Source organism: Tympanuchus pallidicinctus, unplaced genomic scaffold, assembly GCF_026119805.1.
Source record: "Tympanuchus pallidicinctus isolate F22 unplaced genomic scaffold, pur_lepc_1.0 scaffold3, whole genome shotgun sequence".
NCBI lineage: Eukaryota > Metazoa > Chordata > Aves > Galliformes > Phasianidae > Tympanuchus > Tympanuchus pallidicinctus.
In genome coordinates, this window is record NW_026294747.1 from 73,165,356 (window position 1) to 73,182,739 (window position 17,384).

The 17,384-nt window shown below is 38.2% G+C and overlaps 1 protein-coding gene across 2 annotated transcripts in view; it reads right to left on the bottom strand.

Moving 5' to 3' along the window:
* Window positions 1–840: 840 nt before the first annotated feature.
* ZEB1 (zinc finger E-box binding homeobox 1) overlaps window positions 841–17,384 on the bottom strand; it is a 105,393-nt gene continuing 88,849 nt past the window's right edge. For both annotated transcript variants that reach the window (XM_052693794.1, XM_052693795.1), the window contains exons 3-9: window positions 17,279–17,338; window positions 16,486–16,647; window positions 13,615–13,817; window positions 9,765–9,870; window positions 6,465–8,275; window positions 4,977–5,157; window positions 841–3,322 (exon numbers count right to left, since the gene is read on the bottom strand). In XM_052693794.1, the coding sequence (XP_052549754.1) occupies window positions 2,760–3,322; window positions 4,977–5,157; window positions 6,465–8,275; window positions 9,765–9,870; window positions 13,615–13,817; window positions 16,486–16,647; window positions 17,279–17,338 (3,086 nt within the window). In that variant the 3' untranslated portion in view covers window positions 841–2,759. The remainder of the gene's footprint in view (window positions 3,323–4,976; window positions 5,158–6,464; window positions 8,276–9,764; window positions 9,871–13,614; window positions 13,818–16,485; window positions 16,648–17,278; window positions 17,339–17,384) is intronic.

The window sequence follows — 17,384 nt, forward strand, 5'->3', positions numbered from 1 at the left end:
TACAAGGCAATAATAATTACAAGGCAATGCAATTTGTATTGATGCAATACAAATGGAAACTGTTTTCAAAACATCTTTCTTATGTTGATCTGAATGAGAAACTGCTGAGCCAGGAGCTTACGCCACTGAAAAGTGCAATATTTGGCACACTGTACAGAAAAATACCCCGAAACTTTAAATTATCACTCTTTCATATGTATCAATGCTGAGATAGTAAGACTGCAAACTATTCAGAAGTTAGACATGTGAACATTAAATAATTTATATAACGTTTGTGTAAAAAATTCAACAAATGAAATCCCCTTTTAGGAATCATTAATGAGCAGGAATTTGCTTAAATAACGCTCTCAACTTTGCTATGACTGCAAAATGCTGTACAAATGAAGATACAGGACAACGTTCAAATCTTCATACTTAGGTGACAGAAGTCACTTCTGTAATGGTGGTGCCATACCTTCAGAGCGGTCAGCAGCGGTACGCACCAGCAGCTTTTTCACTGGCTTATTGCTACATCAAGGAAACAGTCACAGGCCTATGTCATTTCAAAGCAGTCTTGTTTAAATAAAGCATTAAAACATGTATTATACAGATTAAGGAGGAAAAAAATCACAGAAACATATGGCTCGTTTTAAAAGCTTGTGTTTTTCTACTTCAATTTGAGGAATGGACAAAGTAATGCAGCACTGCTTTTCCCTGCACAGAGTCAAACATTCCCTTCCTTCCATGCTCCTTGCAGACAACCAAAACGGAGCAGCTATGCTGAAACAGCCCGTGTCCCAGTGACGGGGTAGGGATACTTACAGCAATCATGTGGAGTTACTGCAATAATGACATAAGTCAGACTTGTTGACGCATTTTATTGTGAGATGGGGAGTCTGGTAAAAAACTAGAAAATGACCATGATGTAACAAGGAACTTAAAAATGAAGTTTCAGATTTGTAACATACATACATGAATACAGGAACAAATTGGCACAAAAATGTTAAACGTTGTTCCCAACACTGTTTATAAGATTATTCTAATTTGGCTTACTAAGGAAATGAGAGTTTTATGGTTAGGCTAATCTCTTAATAAAACTGCAGAGCATCATGCTATTAGTCACACAGTGAATTTCAAAATTTAAGAGCTTTATATTAAAAACTGGGTAAAGGTAAAATGAATTGATTGCAATTGTAAAATTAATACATTCCCATTTTAATTCATCTGTTCTACAGTCCAAGGCAAGTATAAATGTTAACATAACACTGTTAAATCAAATCTCAATGCAAGAGAACCGATTGCATCTCTACTTTAAATCTTATCAACTTTCCAAATTTTCATACTAAAATATATTATTGTATTAATACAAACTACAGTATTATACACTACACTGTGTAATAAATAAAGAAATATAAAAATAAGACACATAAATATAAAAGTTTTCTAAAACTAAAAAGGTACATATGTCAGTAAGAAGGGTATTAATACTGCCAGGTTTGGAGACATACAGTACAAAATGTTGCACAGATCTATAAACTAAAAGAAATAAAATAATACTGATAGGTAAAAATCAGCTAACATTGTTAATAAATGGGGTCCATAATAACTAACATTTGAAAAAACTTATGAGCCAGATAACATGTCATGTATGTGTCTGAAATTAAAGTAAACCGATAAAGCAATAAAGCAGATTAGAAAATTTCCCTTGTAATTATCGTAGAGAAATTCTGCAAGTCAGGTATTAACCAAAAATACCACCAAATATTTAAATAATGAAAGATACCAGTGTTCTTACTTCTCTGATGGCTGAGTGTTTTTTCCCCCATGATTAGATTAGAAGTTTGATACAAATCAACAAATGCTAGTTATTGTAGGCCACGCATTGGAGAAAGGCCGGTGAGAGCCTTTGTAATACTGATAAATGGCACTTACAGCACACAGGTCTTGCATAAGGCCAAAGGAGATACAAAGCTTCATATCATATCCTTCATATTGTTACTACATACTCAAAGCACAATTACAAACACTGATTTTGACGACTTTGCTGTCCTTACCGGTATTAACACTGTCAGTCCCTGCAATCAGAACTCAACAACAATCTTTTCAACTACATTTTTAACCACGTGAGTAAGAAACTTCAGTTCTTCTATCATCTGCTTTCTTAAGGCTAACAATACACTTTAAATGATAATATGCTCTACTACAACATCTAATGTTATAACCGCTACCTTCTAGGTTGAATTTACAAAGGTAGCCAAGCACTGTTAGAGGTTTCTGCAAAAGGGAATTCTGTAGTGCAGAAGTTCTCACATTTCAAAAACATAATAAAATACTGAAGCGGATTTAGGAAATGTTTTGCCATTAAAAAAAAAAAATCATATAAATCTCTCCCAATTGTACAGCTTAAAAATTAATCAACGTAAGAATGAAAATTAATACTGATAAAACAAACAATGCCAGATGCTTGTCTAATAAATCAGGTTTCCTACAACCTGTTAAACCTTTGCTTCCAGAGTCACTGTATTTTTCTAATCTGCTTCATGTTACAAACTTGTTCCTAACTTTGAAAACTGTGTGAAAAATTACTAAGTTTGAGGTTCAGGCACACCTGGATTTCTTTTTTTTTTTTTCTTTTTTCTTTTTTTTATATATATATTTTTTTACACAGTAGTGAACAGAAATCACAGTATGCAGGCTACCGTGTTTCCATGAAAAGCATGTATAATATAGAACGAACTTCATTACCGATTTATTCTTTTTCATATAGAAAAAACTATCATTTAAGCTTTATTTGTTTTTTCTTCTGACACCTGCCCATTGCTCTGTATAACTTCTGGTTCTGCATCGCTTGCTCGATTTACAACGTCATCGTTCTTGTTACCTTCAGTTTTCCCTTCCTCTTCTTCTTCTTCTTCTTCTACTTCTTCTTCCTCCTCTACATCTTGTAGTTTTCTACATTCTTTTTCTTCCTGAAGTCCTTCTACCTCCTTGTCTTCCTCCTCCTCTTCCTCTTTTTCACTATCTTCCTCTTCTTCCCTGGTTAGACTCTCTCTCTCATCGGAGTCGATCTGCGATGGCGATGCCCTGGCACCCGCATGCTCGCTGCTGAGCACCTCCTGTCCCACCTCCTCCTGCTCCGTGCTGTCACGCTCCTCTGCCTCTCTTTTGCAATAGGAGTAGCGATGATTCATGTGTTGAGAGTATGACCCCGAGTGTGAGAAGCGCTTTCCGCATTTGTCACATTGGTAGGGTTTCTCCCCAGAATGCAGTCGCATGTGTTCGATCAAATGGTGTTTGTGTTTGAAGGCTTTTTTACAGATTCCACACTCATGAGGTCTTTTACCTAGAAAATAAAGCACACACACACACAGAAGGATTCCTTGAAGTTAATACTTTAAAAATCTGTGCTGCTGCTTTCATTATAAAATGCTGTTGGTGAATGTATTATCAGCAGTAACTGTGTTAAACAGTTTGCTCTCAGCATTGTCAGCCTGGGTTACTTGCATAGGAATACAAGGTACAAGGGCATGTTGTTAAGCTATGAATGTAATTTGTAACTTTCTTATGAAAAACGAACATCAAGAGGTAAACAAATTCTCAGATGCAACTCAGAACACAAAACAAGAGTGAATATAAATAGATTAGAAAAGGAGGCATTTTTCTTGCAATAAAAGTTATTCAAACTCAAAACCATTTCTGCTCTTCTATACTGATGGGAATTTAAAATCAATGAACTTCCACATTAGCTTTCATGTGCAAGTCCTTGTACCATGTCACGGGTCAAAGGAAAATCATTCCAAAATCTTGCCTGGGACAGGTGAGTGCCTGACTGCCAACTGCCAATTGGCATGTATACCAACTGGAAAAATCTGCTTTCTTTCATCTACTTCTCTTCCTGCTCTTTTTTCCAGCTTTCTCCTCACCCCTTTCCTACTTGCCTTCCCTCCGCTGTGTTCAGAAACTCTTATAAAGACACCATGGACCCAGCTATGTAATCTTGATTCCAACACTTCAAATTGTTAGGCAAAACAAACTCATTCAGCTTCCGCCCAGACATAAAAGACCCAGACAATGAGACAGCAGCTCGCTGCTCGTGCTCCACATCACACTATGTCAAACAAGCAGCATTTCTGAACGCTGCACTTCACTTAAGAGCAGAATGGAAAGCACAACTGTGTTATGAAAAGGAGGATTAGAGAGTCACAGAGCAGGAAGGTATGAAAATAGAAGACATTCTTAATGTACACAAGTGGAGAGTTTTAAACAAATGGTAAAGACCAAAGGGAGCCTTTTATATTTTCAATTGTATGTTTGAGTAAAATGAAATAAAAACATTAATATGCAGAAACATAATGTAGAAAATTAACCAACAAGAAAAGACATTTTTGAAGAGATCACTGAAGAAATAGAAGGGTACCACTTTTCAAAAAAAGACTGAAGAGACCAGAACTGGAACTAAAAAGAACAATTATGAAAAATTAGAAATAAAAACCAAAGCCAAAATGATATTCCTTTGAGATTACATTCTGTGTCCAGTAAATGTTTAGTAAGTTCAGATAACTAAAAATATGGCTCAATTGGAGAACCCTTCATGCTGAGTACACTGGCTTTCAATGTAAAGTATCATACATACACATGGTCCTTTTTTATAATTTGCAATTTTTCTTTATTTAAAACCAGGCGAGGTAAATTAGAAACAATAAATCATTGATTGCATACTGTAGCACACAGATGATCGTCCATGAGCCAGATGGAAGAAAATCCCAGTATTTCTATTTAGGGTTTAGATCTTACAAATTTAAACACGGAATTGCAGTTCTGTCAAATAAGTACATAAAGCATGGGTTCTAAGCAAGGCTGGGCACAGATGATAATAAGGATTATTATACTTCCCTCTGTTCTTACAACGCTTTCTGAGAACTGAATTTCAGTTGAGCTTATCAGTTTCTCAGTATCAACATAGCAAAGAATCTGAAACTGCATTTCCTAGTACATACCTGTGTGTTCATACTTATGTCTCAATAACGAGCTGCTCTTCTGGAATATTTTGTCACACAAATCACATGCATACATCCCATTTTCTGTCTTTCTCATCTTTTTCTTTGGGGGTGTTGAATCAGAATCATTTTGATCTTCTACATTCGATACTCCTTCTGAGCTAGTGTCCTGCCTTTCGTCCTTAAGAAAAAGCACAAAGAAGGTTGGGTTCAAGAAAAAAAAAGCACTGGTGCAGCACATAATTCATAAAATATAAGCTGAAGCTGCACAGTTGTTTCCATTCCATTCAGTAAATGGAAAAACAAAATTGTTTAGACTTACATAGTCGAAATCTTTCACTGCACCTATCTGCTCTGTAGACCCTGCATCATACAGATGCCCAATCCCCAGTGGGGCTGACTGTAATCATATCCACAGAATCACCAAGGTTGGAAAAAACCTCCAAGATCACCCAGTCCAACCATCCACCTATCACCAATATTTCCCCACTAAACCACGTCTCATAAACTTTTACACACAAGCATTCTCATAAATCTTCAAGGTTTCTTAGTTTCTGGTACAGAGAAGCCTGCATAAAATGTTGAACAGACAATTTTAAAGATTTAATTAGAAATGCTAAGTCTTTATGTGATCTACTTCTGTTCTGCTATGTCTCTGACTCCATGTGTGTAGGTAATGCTCAGCAGGACTGAGTCTTGTTATGTCATGTCTGGAGGAACTCAGGGAAGAACAGAACAGGAACAAAGTATGATGAATATCCATCGTAGGTCCAGTTGAAAATACTTCTGAATTTTGTTTAAAGTGCCATTATGGTGTAGGACAAATTACCTACTCTGCAAGCTAAGAAAGCACAGCAGAGTGAAGACAGTATCAAGAATTTACAAACAGTTCATTTTCTGGATGTTGGGAAAGGGGAGATAAGGAGCCACCAACAAATATACACCATGACTTTACACTGGTTTTTCATCCAGAGAAATAAGCTGTCCTCAAAATATTGAGCACTGATGTTCCAGAAAACCCTTCTGAATGGTAGAATTTAGTGAAGAACTAATTTGTCCATGCACAGAACTAGATTGCTGCTGTCAGTCTGGACCTACATTGTTTGAGCTGACCAGCTTTGCAGAGGTGTTAATGGTGACATCTATTACCCCTTAACAAACAAGAATAATGTTCAGTATAGGTTTGTGCTTACATTTTCTCATAGAATCACAGAATGGCTTGGGTTAGAAGGGATCTTAAAGATTACCCAGTTCCAGCCCCCCTGCCACAGGCAGGATTCCTACTCAGCAGCTCAGGCTGCCCAGGTCTCCATCCAACCTGGCCTCAAACATCTCCAGAGATGGGGCATCCATAACCTCTCTGAACAGCCTGTTCCAGTGCTTCACCACTCTAAATATTATTTATTTTGACAATTTTCTGTAAATTTCATAAGGATACACCACGAACACATCATATACAATGCACAGGAACACAGAGACTTCAGTTACCTGATTTCCGTTGGCTTGGGTCTGTTTTGGTGGTGTTTCCTGAACTGCAGGACTGACTGTAGTAGAGTACGTATAAGCCACCTGGGGAATCAAAATGGTTTGCTTATTGGCAGCAAGAGCTCTCAAGCATGGAACACTGTTCTGGTCAGCAATGGCAACAATTGTAGGTAACTGGGCAGTGACTGTAGGTATAGCAATATTTATGGGATTGGCACTTGGTGGGATTACATTTACAATAGGATCAGAGTCTGTAATACTGTTGTCCTTTTGTGGTTCTTTTTTTGCGCAAGTTAAGTTCAAAGGTTCTTCCTGGACAGAATAAACACTGTTCTGGTAAACACTAGTTATGGTAGATCTTTCCAACAGTTCTCCATGTTGCTTTGGTAGTGAAAGGTCAAGAGGTTCAATTTGTGGCTCTTCTTGTACACCCTCTGCTGTGTACGTATAACCCTGTGAATTTCTGGATGAAGAAAGGTTTAGTGGTGATGGGGATGGCGTGCTACTGCGCGAACCATTCTGAGTTGATCCCCCTGATGAAGTCTGAGATTTACTTGTATCGGCCGGATTTTGTGAGTTGTTTGTGCTGTTCTGGGGTTCACTCTCATTTGCAGTTGCTGCTTGATCCTCATTATCTGTGGGACTGCTTATTTTAACTTGTTCGGGAGAAGATGGTCCAGAAGACTGCACAGAAATTTGTCCAGCTTGCATTTTTTCAAACCACTTTTTTACCACATCCAGTGGTAGGTTTACGGAATCGGCTATTTTTGAAAGCTCTTCTGCGCTTGGTTGTGCATTTAATGCATAATATGCCTTCAGGAGCGATAAAAGGTTCTTTAAAGGGGGCTGACCAGGAGATAAGTTGTTCTCCCCAGTTTCTGATGGGGCAGGGGAGCTGGGCTTCTCAGCTTCTGTTCCACTGGACTGAGGAAGCTGAGGAGGATTTTTTGTTTCATAGTGCTTTAATTCTTGAAGTGCATTAAGATCTCCTGGACAGTCATCACAAAGAAGACAAGTGCTATCATTGCTCTCTCCTTCAAAGCTTTTATCTTTCTCAGACTTCACCGTAAGATCTTCTGGTAACTTTTCATTTTTGCAACTGTTTGTAGGAACAGAATGTTCTTTTTTTAGATTTTGGGGAACAACCTGAAGTTGACTTGGCTGTTCCAAGCTGTAGTTGATGATAATTTTGGTTGTCCCATCTTGGTCAACCAAAGGAAGACTGATAGCTGAAATGAGAGAATGGCCAGCTTGTTGTATAGATGCATTGCTGATTGTTTCTTGTTCTTTGGATGCAAGATTAGCGTGATTGTTTTCCAATACTTGCCTTATTACATTACCATCCACTGCCACCTTAAGTACATTTTGAATGTCACTTAAGTTGATGCTTATGGGGGACACCAGACCCACTGTTGGCAGAACAACAGCTTGCACCACACCCTGAGGAGAACTGGTTGCCTGCAATGGGCTACCACCACTAAAAACCCCATTCTGCAATGGGGTCGAACAATTAATTCCTGAAGCAACCACTATGGGCTTGAATTCATAATCCACAGGTTCAGTTTTAATTTGGTTAACAGGAAGTTGCTCTTGCAAGGGTTTATTTTCTATCTTTTGTCGTATCTGTGGTCTTGCTGGGCTACCGGGCGATGCAGAAAGGGAAGGGGAGGAGCACTGAGACGTCTTGAGCCCTGACCGAGCGCGACCATTCACGGGCATCAAACCAATGCACTTCTTACTGCTTATGTGTGAGCTGTATGAACCAGAATGGGAAAAACGTTTCTTGCAGTTTGGGCACTCATATGGCTTCTCTCCTAAAGATTTAAAAAAAAAAAAAAAAAAAGAAAAAAGAAAAAAGACATATGCAATAGTTTGCTAGGTTACAGTGTAGCTTCATCAAACAATAGTAACTAGAAAAGAATACATTAAAATTACCCCTCAGGAAAGAAGTCCTTTACACTGAATTCAAGACCAAGAGCAGTTATATAATCTATAGCTCTGATCCCAGGGTCCTGTGTTAAGTTTCACTCTGACCCAGAAGTACAAACAGAATGGCACCTATGTGATCATGACACATTCCAGTACTTTCTCGTAACTGGCTACATATCACATAAATGAGTCTGTGTGGTACTTGAAGATTTCATTAAACTCCATTCCAGTAGTAACACTACTAATGTCAGAAGAAGCATAAACCACTTCGGAAAAAAACAACAGAATATGCTTAACCAAAGAAAAACTATAAATGGTATAAATGCAAATTATAATTAAATAAAGAATTATATACATTTTATTGAATCAAACTCAAGTACAATGTACCTGTATCTTCCTAGAACACTCATCAGCTGAGTAAAAACAAGCAAAGTTTAAGTAAAGGGAAACTAGACACATGCATGAGACAGATGAACATTTGCCTTCAGAGATGTACCCCAAGTTAAATGGTTGGGAAGATGCACACAATGATGCAATCGTGACACCCACAGACAGAGGTGACTTTTCAGGATCTGGGTTATAGAGCAAGAAGAAGGAAAAGAAGGAAAAAGAACAGCTGGACTGCATCAGACTGAAAAGCCTGTTGGCTAAAGCCTTCCCATGCACAGGAGCAGGCGCCATGCTCTGTGGAAATGAAATGAAGATGACGTTTCCTGAGCAAGGGCTTCTAAGTGTACTTAATTGCTATTATCAAGGCTGATAACAACCAATAAGAAAGAAAAAGATGGCCTAACGCCTTGTTTTCAGACTTACTGCTAGTGAGTAAAATTGGGTCAGATAGAGAAATTGAAGCATACTTATTATTATATAATATTTATAAATACATAACATTATAAGTTAATTATTTATAAATTGAAGCTGCTGTAACAGGGTATGACAATCTCACATTTGTGCCCTGAGGCTATTTTAATCATCACGTACTGGGGAAAACAGCAGCCACAGTAGGGAAGTATAGTTGCTATATCCTGATTGCTATCAATTAAAGTTTTCTAGAGAGGCTCACAACTAGCTAAGTGGTCTGCAAATGCTGAGAAAAAACAGACAAGCGAGAAAGACCAGAAGGATGCCCCATTTCTTCTGCCACACGTGAAGCTTCTTTAAATGTCACAGCTCAAGTTGCAAATGTAAATCCTCTTGAGTTATCCTACATACTTTCAGTGCACAGCTGAAGGCTGCAGTCAGTAGGTACAGAGTCTTAGAGAAAGACAAGGGAAAGCCTACTTAAACTTACACTTACAAGACTGATATTGCATCAAAATTATACAGAGTAGGAATGCTAGCATTAGTACATAATTCAGTGCCTGTTTTATTTACCACTGTGGATTCGTAGGTGCTCCTTTAGGTGATGTTTATATTTAAAAGCTTTTCCACATTCAGTGCACTTGAATTTTCGATTACCACTGGACTGCGTCACATGTCTCTGCAAGAAAGAATTTGCAATTATTGCAATGAACAGCATACTGGAAAAAAAGCCTGTATTTTCACACAGTAACAGAGGAAATGTAATACAAAACTGAAAATAATCACAATTTTAAGAGACTGAAATTGGCATGTGCTATGCATGAAAAAGAAATAAATCAGAAGTCAGGTTAAAACCGAACCATATGCATCTTCTGAATAAACTTGGTACAGTAAAAGGGAATAAAAAGTATTTGCTCCTTCTCCTAACTTCAGATGAAGCCTGCACTGACCCACTATGTGAGTAAGTTCCAACATATACACAAATTGAATTTGTGAAAGAAAAACCGAACAAAAGCCCAAGCCCACCAACCACAGAATATGCCACAAAAGACAGAGAAACATTAAAGTCTGTTTAAAGTTTAATCAGTTGACTTGATTTTTCCATTTACGTGTTTGCAGTACTTGGCCTGGGATTACTTTACGTAATGGTGCCACAGGACTGCTCAAGAGAAGATGGCTCAGTGACAGCAAAGGTGCTCAGTCACAATTAATTCTTAAAATAAATAAAAACCTAAGTTAAAATATATAACAGTATGGAGTTCCTCAGTATGCAGCACTACAGTTCTTCACTGTTTGCACTGATGCTCTGTAATTATTTCTGTCATATTTCATCTTTTGAGAGCATTTATTATCAAGTTCTTTAAACTTTGACACTTAATTTAGCTTTATCACCATTCTAGATTCAAAACAGCAGAAGTGAAGAAAGATGTGTGACATGTGTATATGCTAGATATAATTTTATAACAAACTTTATAATCTATTAATGTGTGCTTTTTATGACAAAAATAGCACGTGTGCTAAAACTTGGAGTTACTTAATTACTGACACAGAACGGCATGGGTTGAAAAGGAGCACAATGTTCATCTAGTTTCAACCCCCTGCTATGTGCAGAGTCACCAACCACCAGACCAGGCTGCCCAGAGCCACATCCAGCCTGGCCTTGAATGCCTCCAGGGATGGGGGAGCCACAACCTCCTTGGGCAACCTGTTCCAGTGCATCACCATCCTCTGTGTGAAAAACTGCCTTCTAATACCTAACCTAAACCTCCCCTATCTCATCTCAATTTAGAACCATTCCCCTTCTTCTACCACTATACACTGCCGTAAACAGGAAATATGTTTATTTATGACATGAAATGGAGTAATTAGAGTTTTTATCTGTTCAAAACACCTGCTTATTTAAAAAGCAGCAGCTACTTTCAGGCTGCACTCGGCCATTTGGGTGAGCTTGGTAAGGAGGATGCCCAGGAGCTGCCCAGTAGCTCCATGCCTGCGCTGAGAGCCGCCGGCATCCACGCATCTTTGGGGCCCTGGTTAAGCACCGCGAAGGAGATGCTCTGGGAGACTGCAGCTGACTTGCTGCACTCTGTGATCTGACTCCATTGACAGAACTGTGACAGGATTCACTTAAGCCTGTAGAGAATCAATTACCGCTGTTTGACTCGAGATTGGGCAAGTTAAAGGCTCTCAGCACGCAGATAGCCACTGCGGATGCACTACATCCTAATGCTTGACATTACTGCATGGATACAATCTGTCAAAAAATGTTTCTGCCCCAGTCTTAAAAATTCAACATTCTACTTCCAAGGCATGGAAGCTCACATTTCTCTTACCAAATTTTTAAGGAGTTTTTCTGTTTTCCTGCTTATAGCTGTAAGCTGCCTTGAGCTTTTGGTTAGGTAGCATCTCCATCCTTCTTATATTTGCAATACAGCTTTCTCTTATTTATTGCTCTTACATGTATACCTTTTATTTTTTGTAAATCTGGAACATCTTCAAGAGTTACACTCCACAATCTTCTCTAGAACTGAGAAATCACAACTCCTCTCTAAATTACCATCTCTGATACTTTCACCTTCATTTTCTCTGATCCAAATGCTCTCTTCCCACTTTGGTACTGTTAAATCTACATTTTTGTGCCTCTGATGTGTGATATATTCTTTAATGCACTGCATGAAACTGTTCATTACAGAATGAACCTCTGCATTCAGAGAACAATCCTCTGCGTTTCTTTTAGTAAAGAAAGAAGAAACATCAGCATTTAGTAGTAACTAACACATCTCTGTGTCAAATATTTACTACACTCTGGACAGAAGTCCACCCTTTTCATACCAAAGAATGGGTATGGAAAATAGGAATCACAGGTAGGTGGAGTATTTTCATAAAACCTCATTTTTGCATAAAGGATTTGAGCAGGATGCATGTGACTTTCTTCACAAGTTCTGCTCAACTCCTTATTTACTTCCCCTTTGCCTGCTTTAACTATTTAACCTAATTATATTATCAGTAAGAAGTTAATTCTTCAGTTAGGAGATGCTATATATTGGAAGATACAATCACTTGGTTGTTAAAAATGATCAGGGAATCATGCATACACAACACCATTTGAAGGATCACATATTAGGTAACTGTCTCAGGATAGAATATTTGGTCTGTATCAGAGTGGGATGTATTTTGCTTGCATAATCCTTTGGTACTCTACCAAAATTACTCTCGTTTCTTTCTTTAATACTCTCATACATAGAGTTTGAATTTTGGGTGGTTCTGAGTGGAGCCAGCCTCCTCCCAACTACTCTTTTCTTCTGCTTTGAGTTTTCTAGTCGGAAAAACTGAAAATAAATGTTGCAGCTCACAACAACTAGATCTTACAAAAAGCATTCATAGATTTTTATAGGCATAGATATCAGCTGTATATAAGATGATAGCACCTTTAAAGTGGAAGCCAAGGCAGTAAGAGCACAAGGCAGAAATGAATTGTTCACGGGAAATAAATCAGAGCAGCTCTGCCAAAACACGCTGGCGAGGTTATTCCAAGCCCAGCAGAACAGCAAAACCTTTGGGCAGCATTGCCCATACTTCTTGTAATGTTTCCTGAAAGTATTCATGTGGGGATGAAGGATAATGCACTTTTAACCCTGATAAATTCTTTGAATTAGTGATAATTTAAAGAACAGTAATTAATATGCAATATGTAAAAGATCGTCTCATTTTTTGGTTAATTTTATGCCAGAGTTTTTGAGTTTAATGAAAATATTGTTGTTTTGGAGCTGCAAGAAGTACATTCTCTTCACTATTCATGGCTTTGTGTATTTCCCTCCTCTTTCAGCTAAAAGGAGTATCAATCTTTGTAGTCTGACCTCAGAAGGGAGAGTTTCCAAGTCTCTTTCTAATTTGGTGGTAAAAAATCTGTATCTGTTTTTGTGGCTAATTTCTGACTGTTTCAGTGAGCTTCACCTGGCTTGCTGAGCTTCAGCACCCCCTGGTAAGCTATGAAAGCATGTAATTGGAGTTGGGCGATGGGAAATCCTAGGGATAAAAGAAAAACAGAAAAGCTGGGAGAGGGGAACCTCAGGCACCTCAGCAATAATGGGGTGATTAACTCATCATAGGCATTTCAAGGAACCATGCCCTCAGGTCAATAAATGAACCACAGAAAACAAGCTCAGAATATCTTCAGCACTTCTGAAAACTGAAATTCAGACCAAACCGTACTGCCTAGATGAACAGAAGTACAGGAACTCAGATCACACCCTTTGTTAGCTATGGAAGAACTGTGACTTCAACAGTGGGTTTAAGTGCTCCAGGATCGGCACTTCAGGCCACAGGACTCTGAGACGAACGTCCAGCATGCTCTGTAGGTCTCTGCTCACACACCAAGCGTTGCTGCAGAGGACAGCTGGGCCTCCAGCCAACTGCCACTGACCTGATCTCGTCCCGACTTGTGCGACGTCATGTGGCGGTCCAGCTGTGTTCTGTATGCAAACGTGTAACTGCAAAGGGAGCAACTGAAGTTATCCTCGTTTTTTTCATGGCGGTATTTAATGTGTTCCTTCAGAGAGGTAAAGCGCTTGTACCCTCTATCACAGTACGGGCAGGTAAGCAGCTGGGAAAATGCATCAGGTGTTCCTGCACAGCAGAGAGAAAATGGCGCATTTAGATAAGATGTAAACTCTGAACTCAACCAACATGGACAGACACAGTTTACATTCATACTTACGACTGTAAGACAGCGTGCAGCTGCTGGAAAGCTCCGTCTGGCTTAGAAAAGGAACAACGACTGTTCGCATTTTTTCTTTAGGCGTTGTGTTACTGACTGCAGTAGGGTGCAGCTGTCCCAGCGTGTGCTGGAGGATGTCAGCACAGTGATGTTCCCCAAAACCACACCTCTGTCCCCACACAGCACCAGAGCCTCTGCACGTGTCTCTGATGAGAAAGTACTCTGACCACTGTAACATGTGGTTTTAGACCTAGCAACCTCTGTAGGCCTGGTTAGCCCTACCACTGGCAACCCTGAAATCATGTTCACAAAATGAGTCTAGCACTGCAACACTTAATGGTCGCCCTATTTCAAGATTCTGAGGAATGAGCAACATTTTTAGGCTGCAGAGAATGATTTACTTGTCTCTCAACACAAAACTGTAAGAGAAAGAAGACCAGAAACACAGCTGATACTCTTTATAGTTATGCAGGAGAAGCAAATGAGTGACAGAAAGAAGAGATATCAGATGTGATGCCATAAATATGATTCTAATACAACTATGGGATTTATTCTATTGGCTTCTGTGAAGTTACTTCTGTACCAGCAAAAAGTGAAATCAGATTGAAGCTGAATATTAATTTGACAGGAATATTTCTCAGAAGTCATCATTTATGAAGCTTTAACTCTATTTTTTCTTATCAGCATTTAGTTATCCCTCATATATAGTAATTTATTCTACGCTAGAAAATATCTTTTTTCTGAGATTTGAAAAACATCTTACTTTATAGATTAATGGAAAAAGTGCTTACAAAAATGCAGGGTGCACAATATTGGATCAAACTATCTGTTTATGAGGTCTGATAACATCCAATGACCATGCTTCAAGGGAAACGGAAAGCAAATTTTGCAACAAAGCATCTATTCATTGTGCTGAGTGACAGCATGAAAGTGGAACATCTGCACAGATTGCTACTTTATGATCTGAATTGTGAGGTGCAAACAACTGGGGTACAGATTGTCATTTGAAGTTGCTGAACTATACTGATAAAATTAACCAGTAGTTTCTGAAGTACTTCTGAATTATCCATCTTTGTGACACCTTCCAGCAGTTACTGCCATAGATTGCGTATGTGCTCTATGCAGTAGCAATCCCTATTTGTGTGGAAGTTTCCTGCCATTTTCACTGAACACACCAATGCTTTCGCAACAGTGGAGAGTCAGACCAGTTTTCTTTACTAGGTAAAAATAACAACTTTTCTGTCACACAGGATCTTTTTCCCTCCTTACGGGAACAAGCTGGTAACACTCAAACTTCACTATTTTTGTGCTGCTCTAACCAGTTCAGTTTCTGTTTCTCCAAGACTAAGTAAAATGAACACATGCTCATGTGTGGATACAGCATGCTTCCCTTCAGTTCATTTTTTACATCTACAATTCAGTTCACATGACATAAGGAATACCACATAGCAGCACAAATACAAGCCAGTAGAAATGTCACAGAAGCATAACTTAAATTCTGCTTCCATTAGAGAAAATGCCAAAATGGCAGAGGTTTCACAAAGCCCAGTGTCAAATACTCCGATGCTCTGTCACCTCACTTGTCTCTCCCCTGCTATGGAGGAATCTATCTTTACCAAATATCACTACATTCCTGGCATTCTCTCTTCCAAATTATTAAAACACTGAGCATCATTGTTCAGCATGGTGACTTTCAGAGCACTTCCATCTGAACCTACAGAGATAGGTACAATTTCAATTATTAATGCTAAAGTGTATTTTTAATGATTGCACGGAAATCACTGCAAGGCTGTAAAACTAACCTGACAAGCTGTGCCACTGCAACTACAGATTAAAATTTTAAAAAACTTTAAAATGCTACTGTTAAGAATATATCTTAATTGAATTTTACAAAACGTGAAGTAAATCACAGAACATTAGAAATTCACGCCCTACTTACGTAATATATAGGCAGGTACTCATTTTACATTTCTTAAATATATTCTTTTTTATTACTAAAATGTCTAATAACATAAGAACTCTGAGAGACCAGGACAAGTTTGTCAGCAACACTCCTTTCACCACTCTCCCTTAGACTCCAGTAAACTAATACACCCACAGTGACATCTTTCAAATATGTACATTTTTAATGAACAACTGGATCAGAGCATCTCCAAACCATTTAGGTAGGGAGTTATTTTCAATTACCTGTTTCATGAAGAATTAATTAAGAACAAAAACAAGTTATAAGAAAATAAAAACTTTCTTATTCCAATATGAAACAATATATTCAAAGCCTACTGGAAAGGCAATATTTCTCAATGGGCTTCCATTAAGAAACATGCAAATATTTTTGCATAAGTAATGTTTCCATTTTCCCTATTGTTGTCTTTTTGGGAAAATAACCCCAGTAGATTTACGAGAGCTTGAATTTACTTCCCACTACAATTTAAGTACTAATACAACGGTCTCCCAGTGCATGTCTTGCATCACAAAATCAAGTATCATGTGCTGTTGTCTTTCAAAACACAACAGAACTTTGCAGTCAAGTGCATAACATAATTTATTTTGAATGAACTGAACTGGTGGCATATTTACCATTTTCATCCTGACCACTAGCTTCTGGTGTGCCTTGTCTCTGGTCCTCCTCAGGTGCTTCAGGGTAAATAACAGCTGTATCTTCTTGTTGAAGGAATTCTTCAACATTAGGGTCATGGTTCTGTTCATTTTCTGCATCAGAATCACATTCATCTTCTTTTACTAAGAGCAAAAAACCAACATATAACATGTCAAATGAAAACTTAAAAAAAAATAGGAAGAGAGATCAATAACTCACATTTCCAAATCAACCTCTGTCCAAGGATTTCACAGCTCTTTATGAATACTACCATAGGCTCTTTAAGGTATAAGAACATGCAAAGTTTTAACACAGAGAAACAGAGGTGTAACGACAATTAAAATGACTAAGAGCACCATTTGCACTCTTTGCAAACTTTGCATTATTTAATTCAATGCATTTTTGCACCTTATGTTTATCTCTCCTAGAATTCTTAAATGCAGTAACATACAATGATTTAGGCCTTGTAGTTTGAAAGACAGTTTAACATCTTGCTTCCACATTTGAAAAAGTCTGTCCTGGTTTGATTCTGATACTGAAGATCCACATTTCATTTTGCTTTCTATATAATCAGTACAAGTAGAGGAGTGGAAAAGGAGATAAGTACCAGCCTACATTTATTTTGGTGTATTCCTTATTAATTAAAAACACTACTTACTGGCCTACAGTTGTATTCTACCAATAAGACCAGTGTTATTCCCCCTTTTGTTCTCATCGCTGAGGCTTTGGCAGACCAGCTATAAGAATAACGGACACAGATAAACAAACAAATACCTGTACATCCAACTTCATCTGACTGAGCTTCAGGCCCCAGGATTTCCTTCGTTTCTTTTCCTGTTGAAATATTACATTTCAGAAAATGTTCTGAAAGAAATAATCA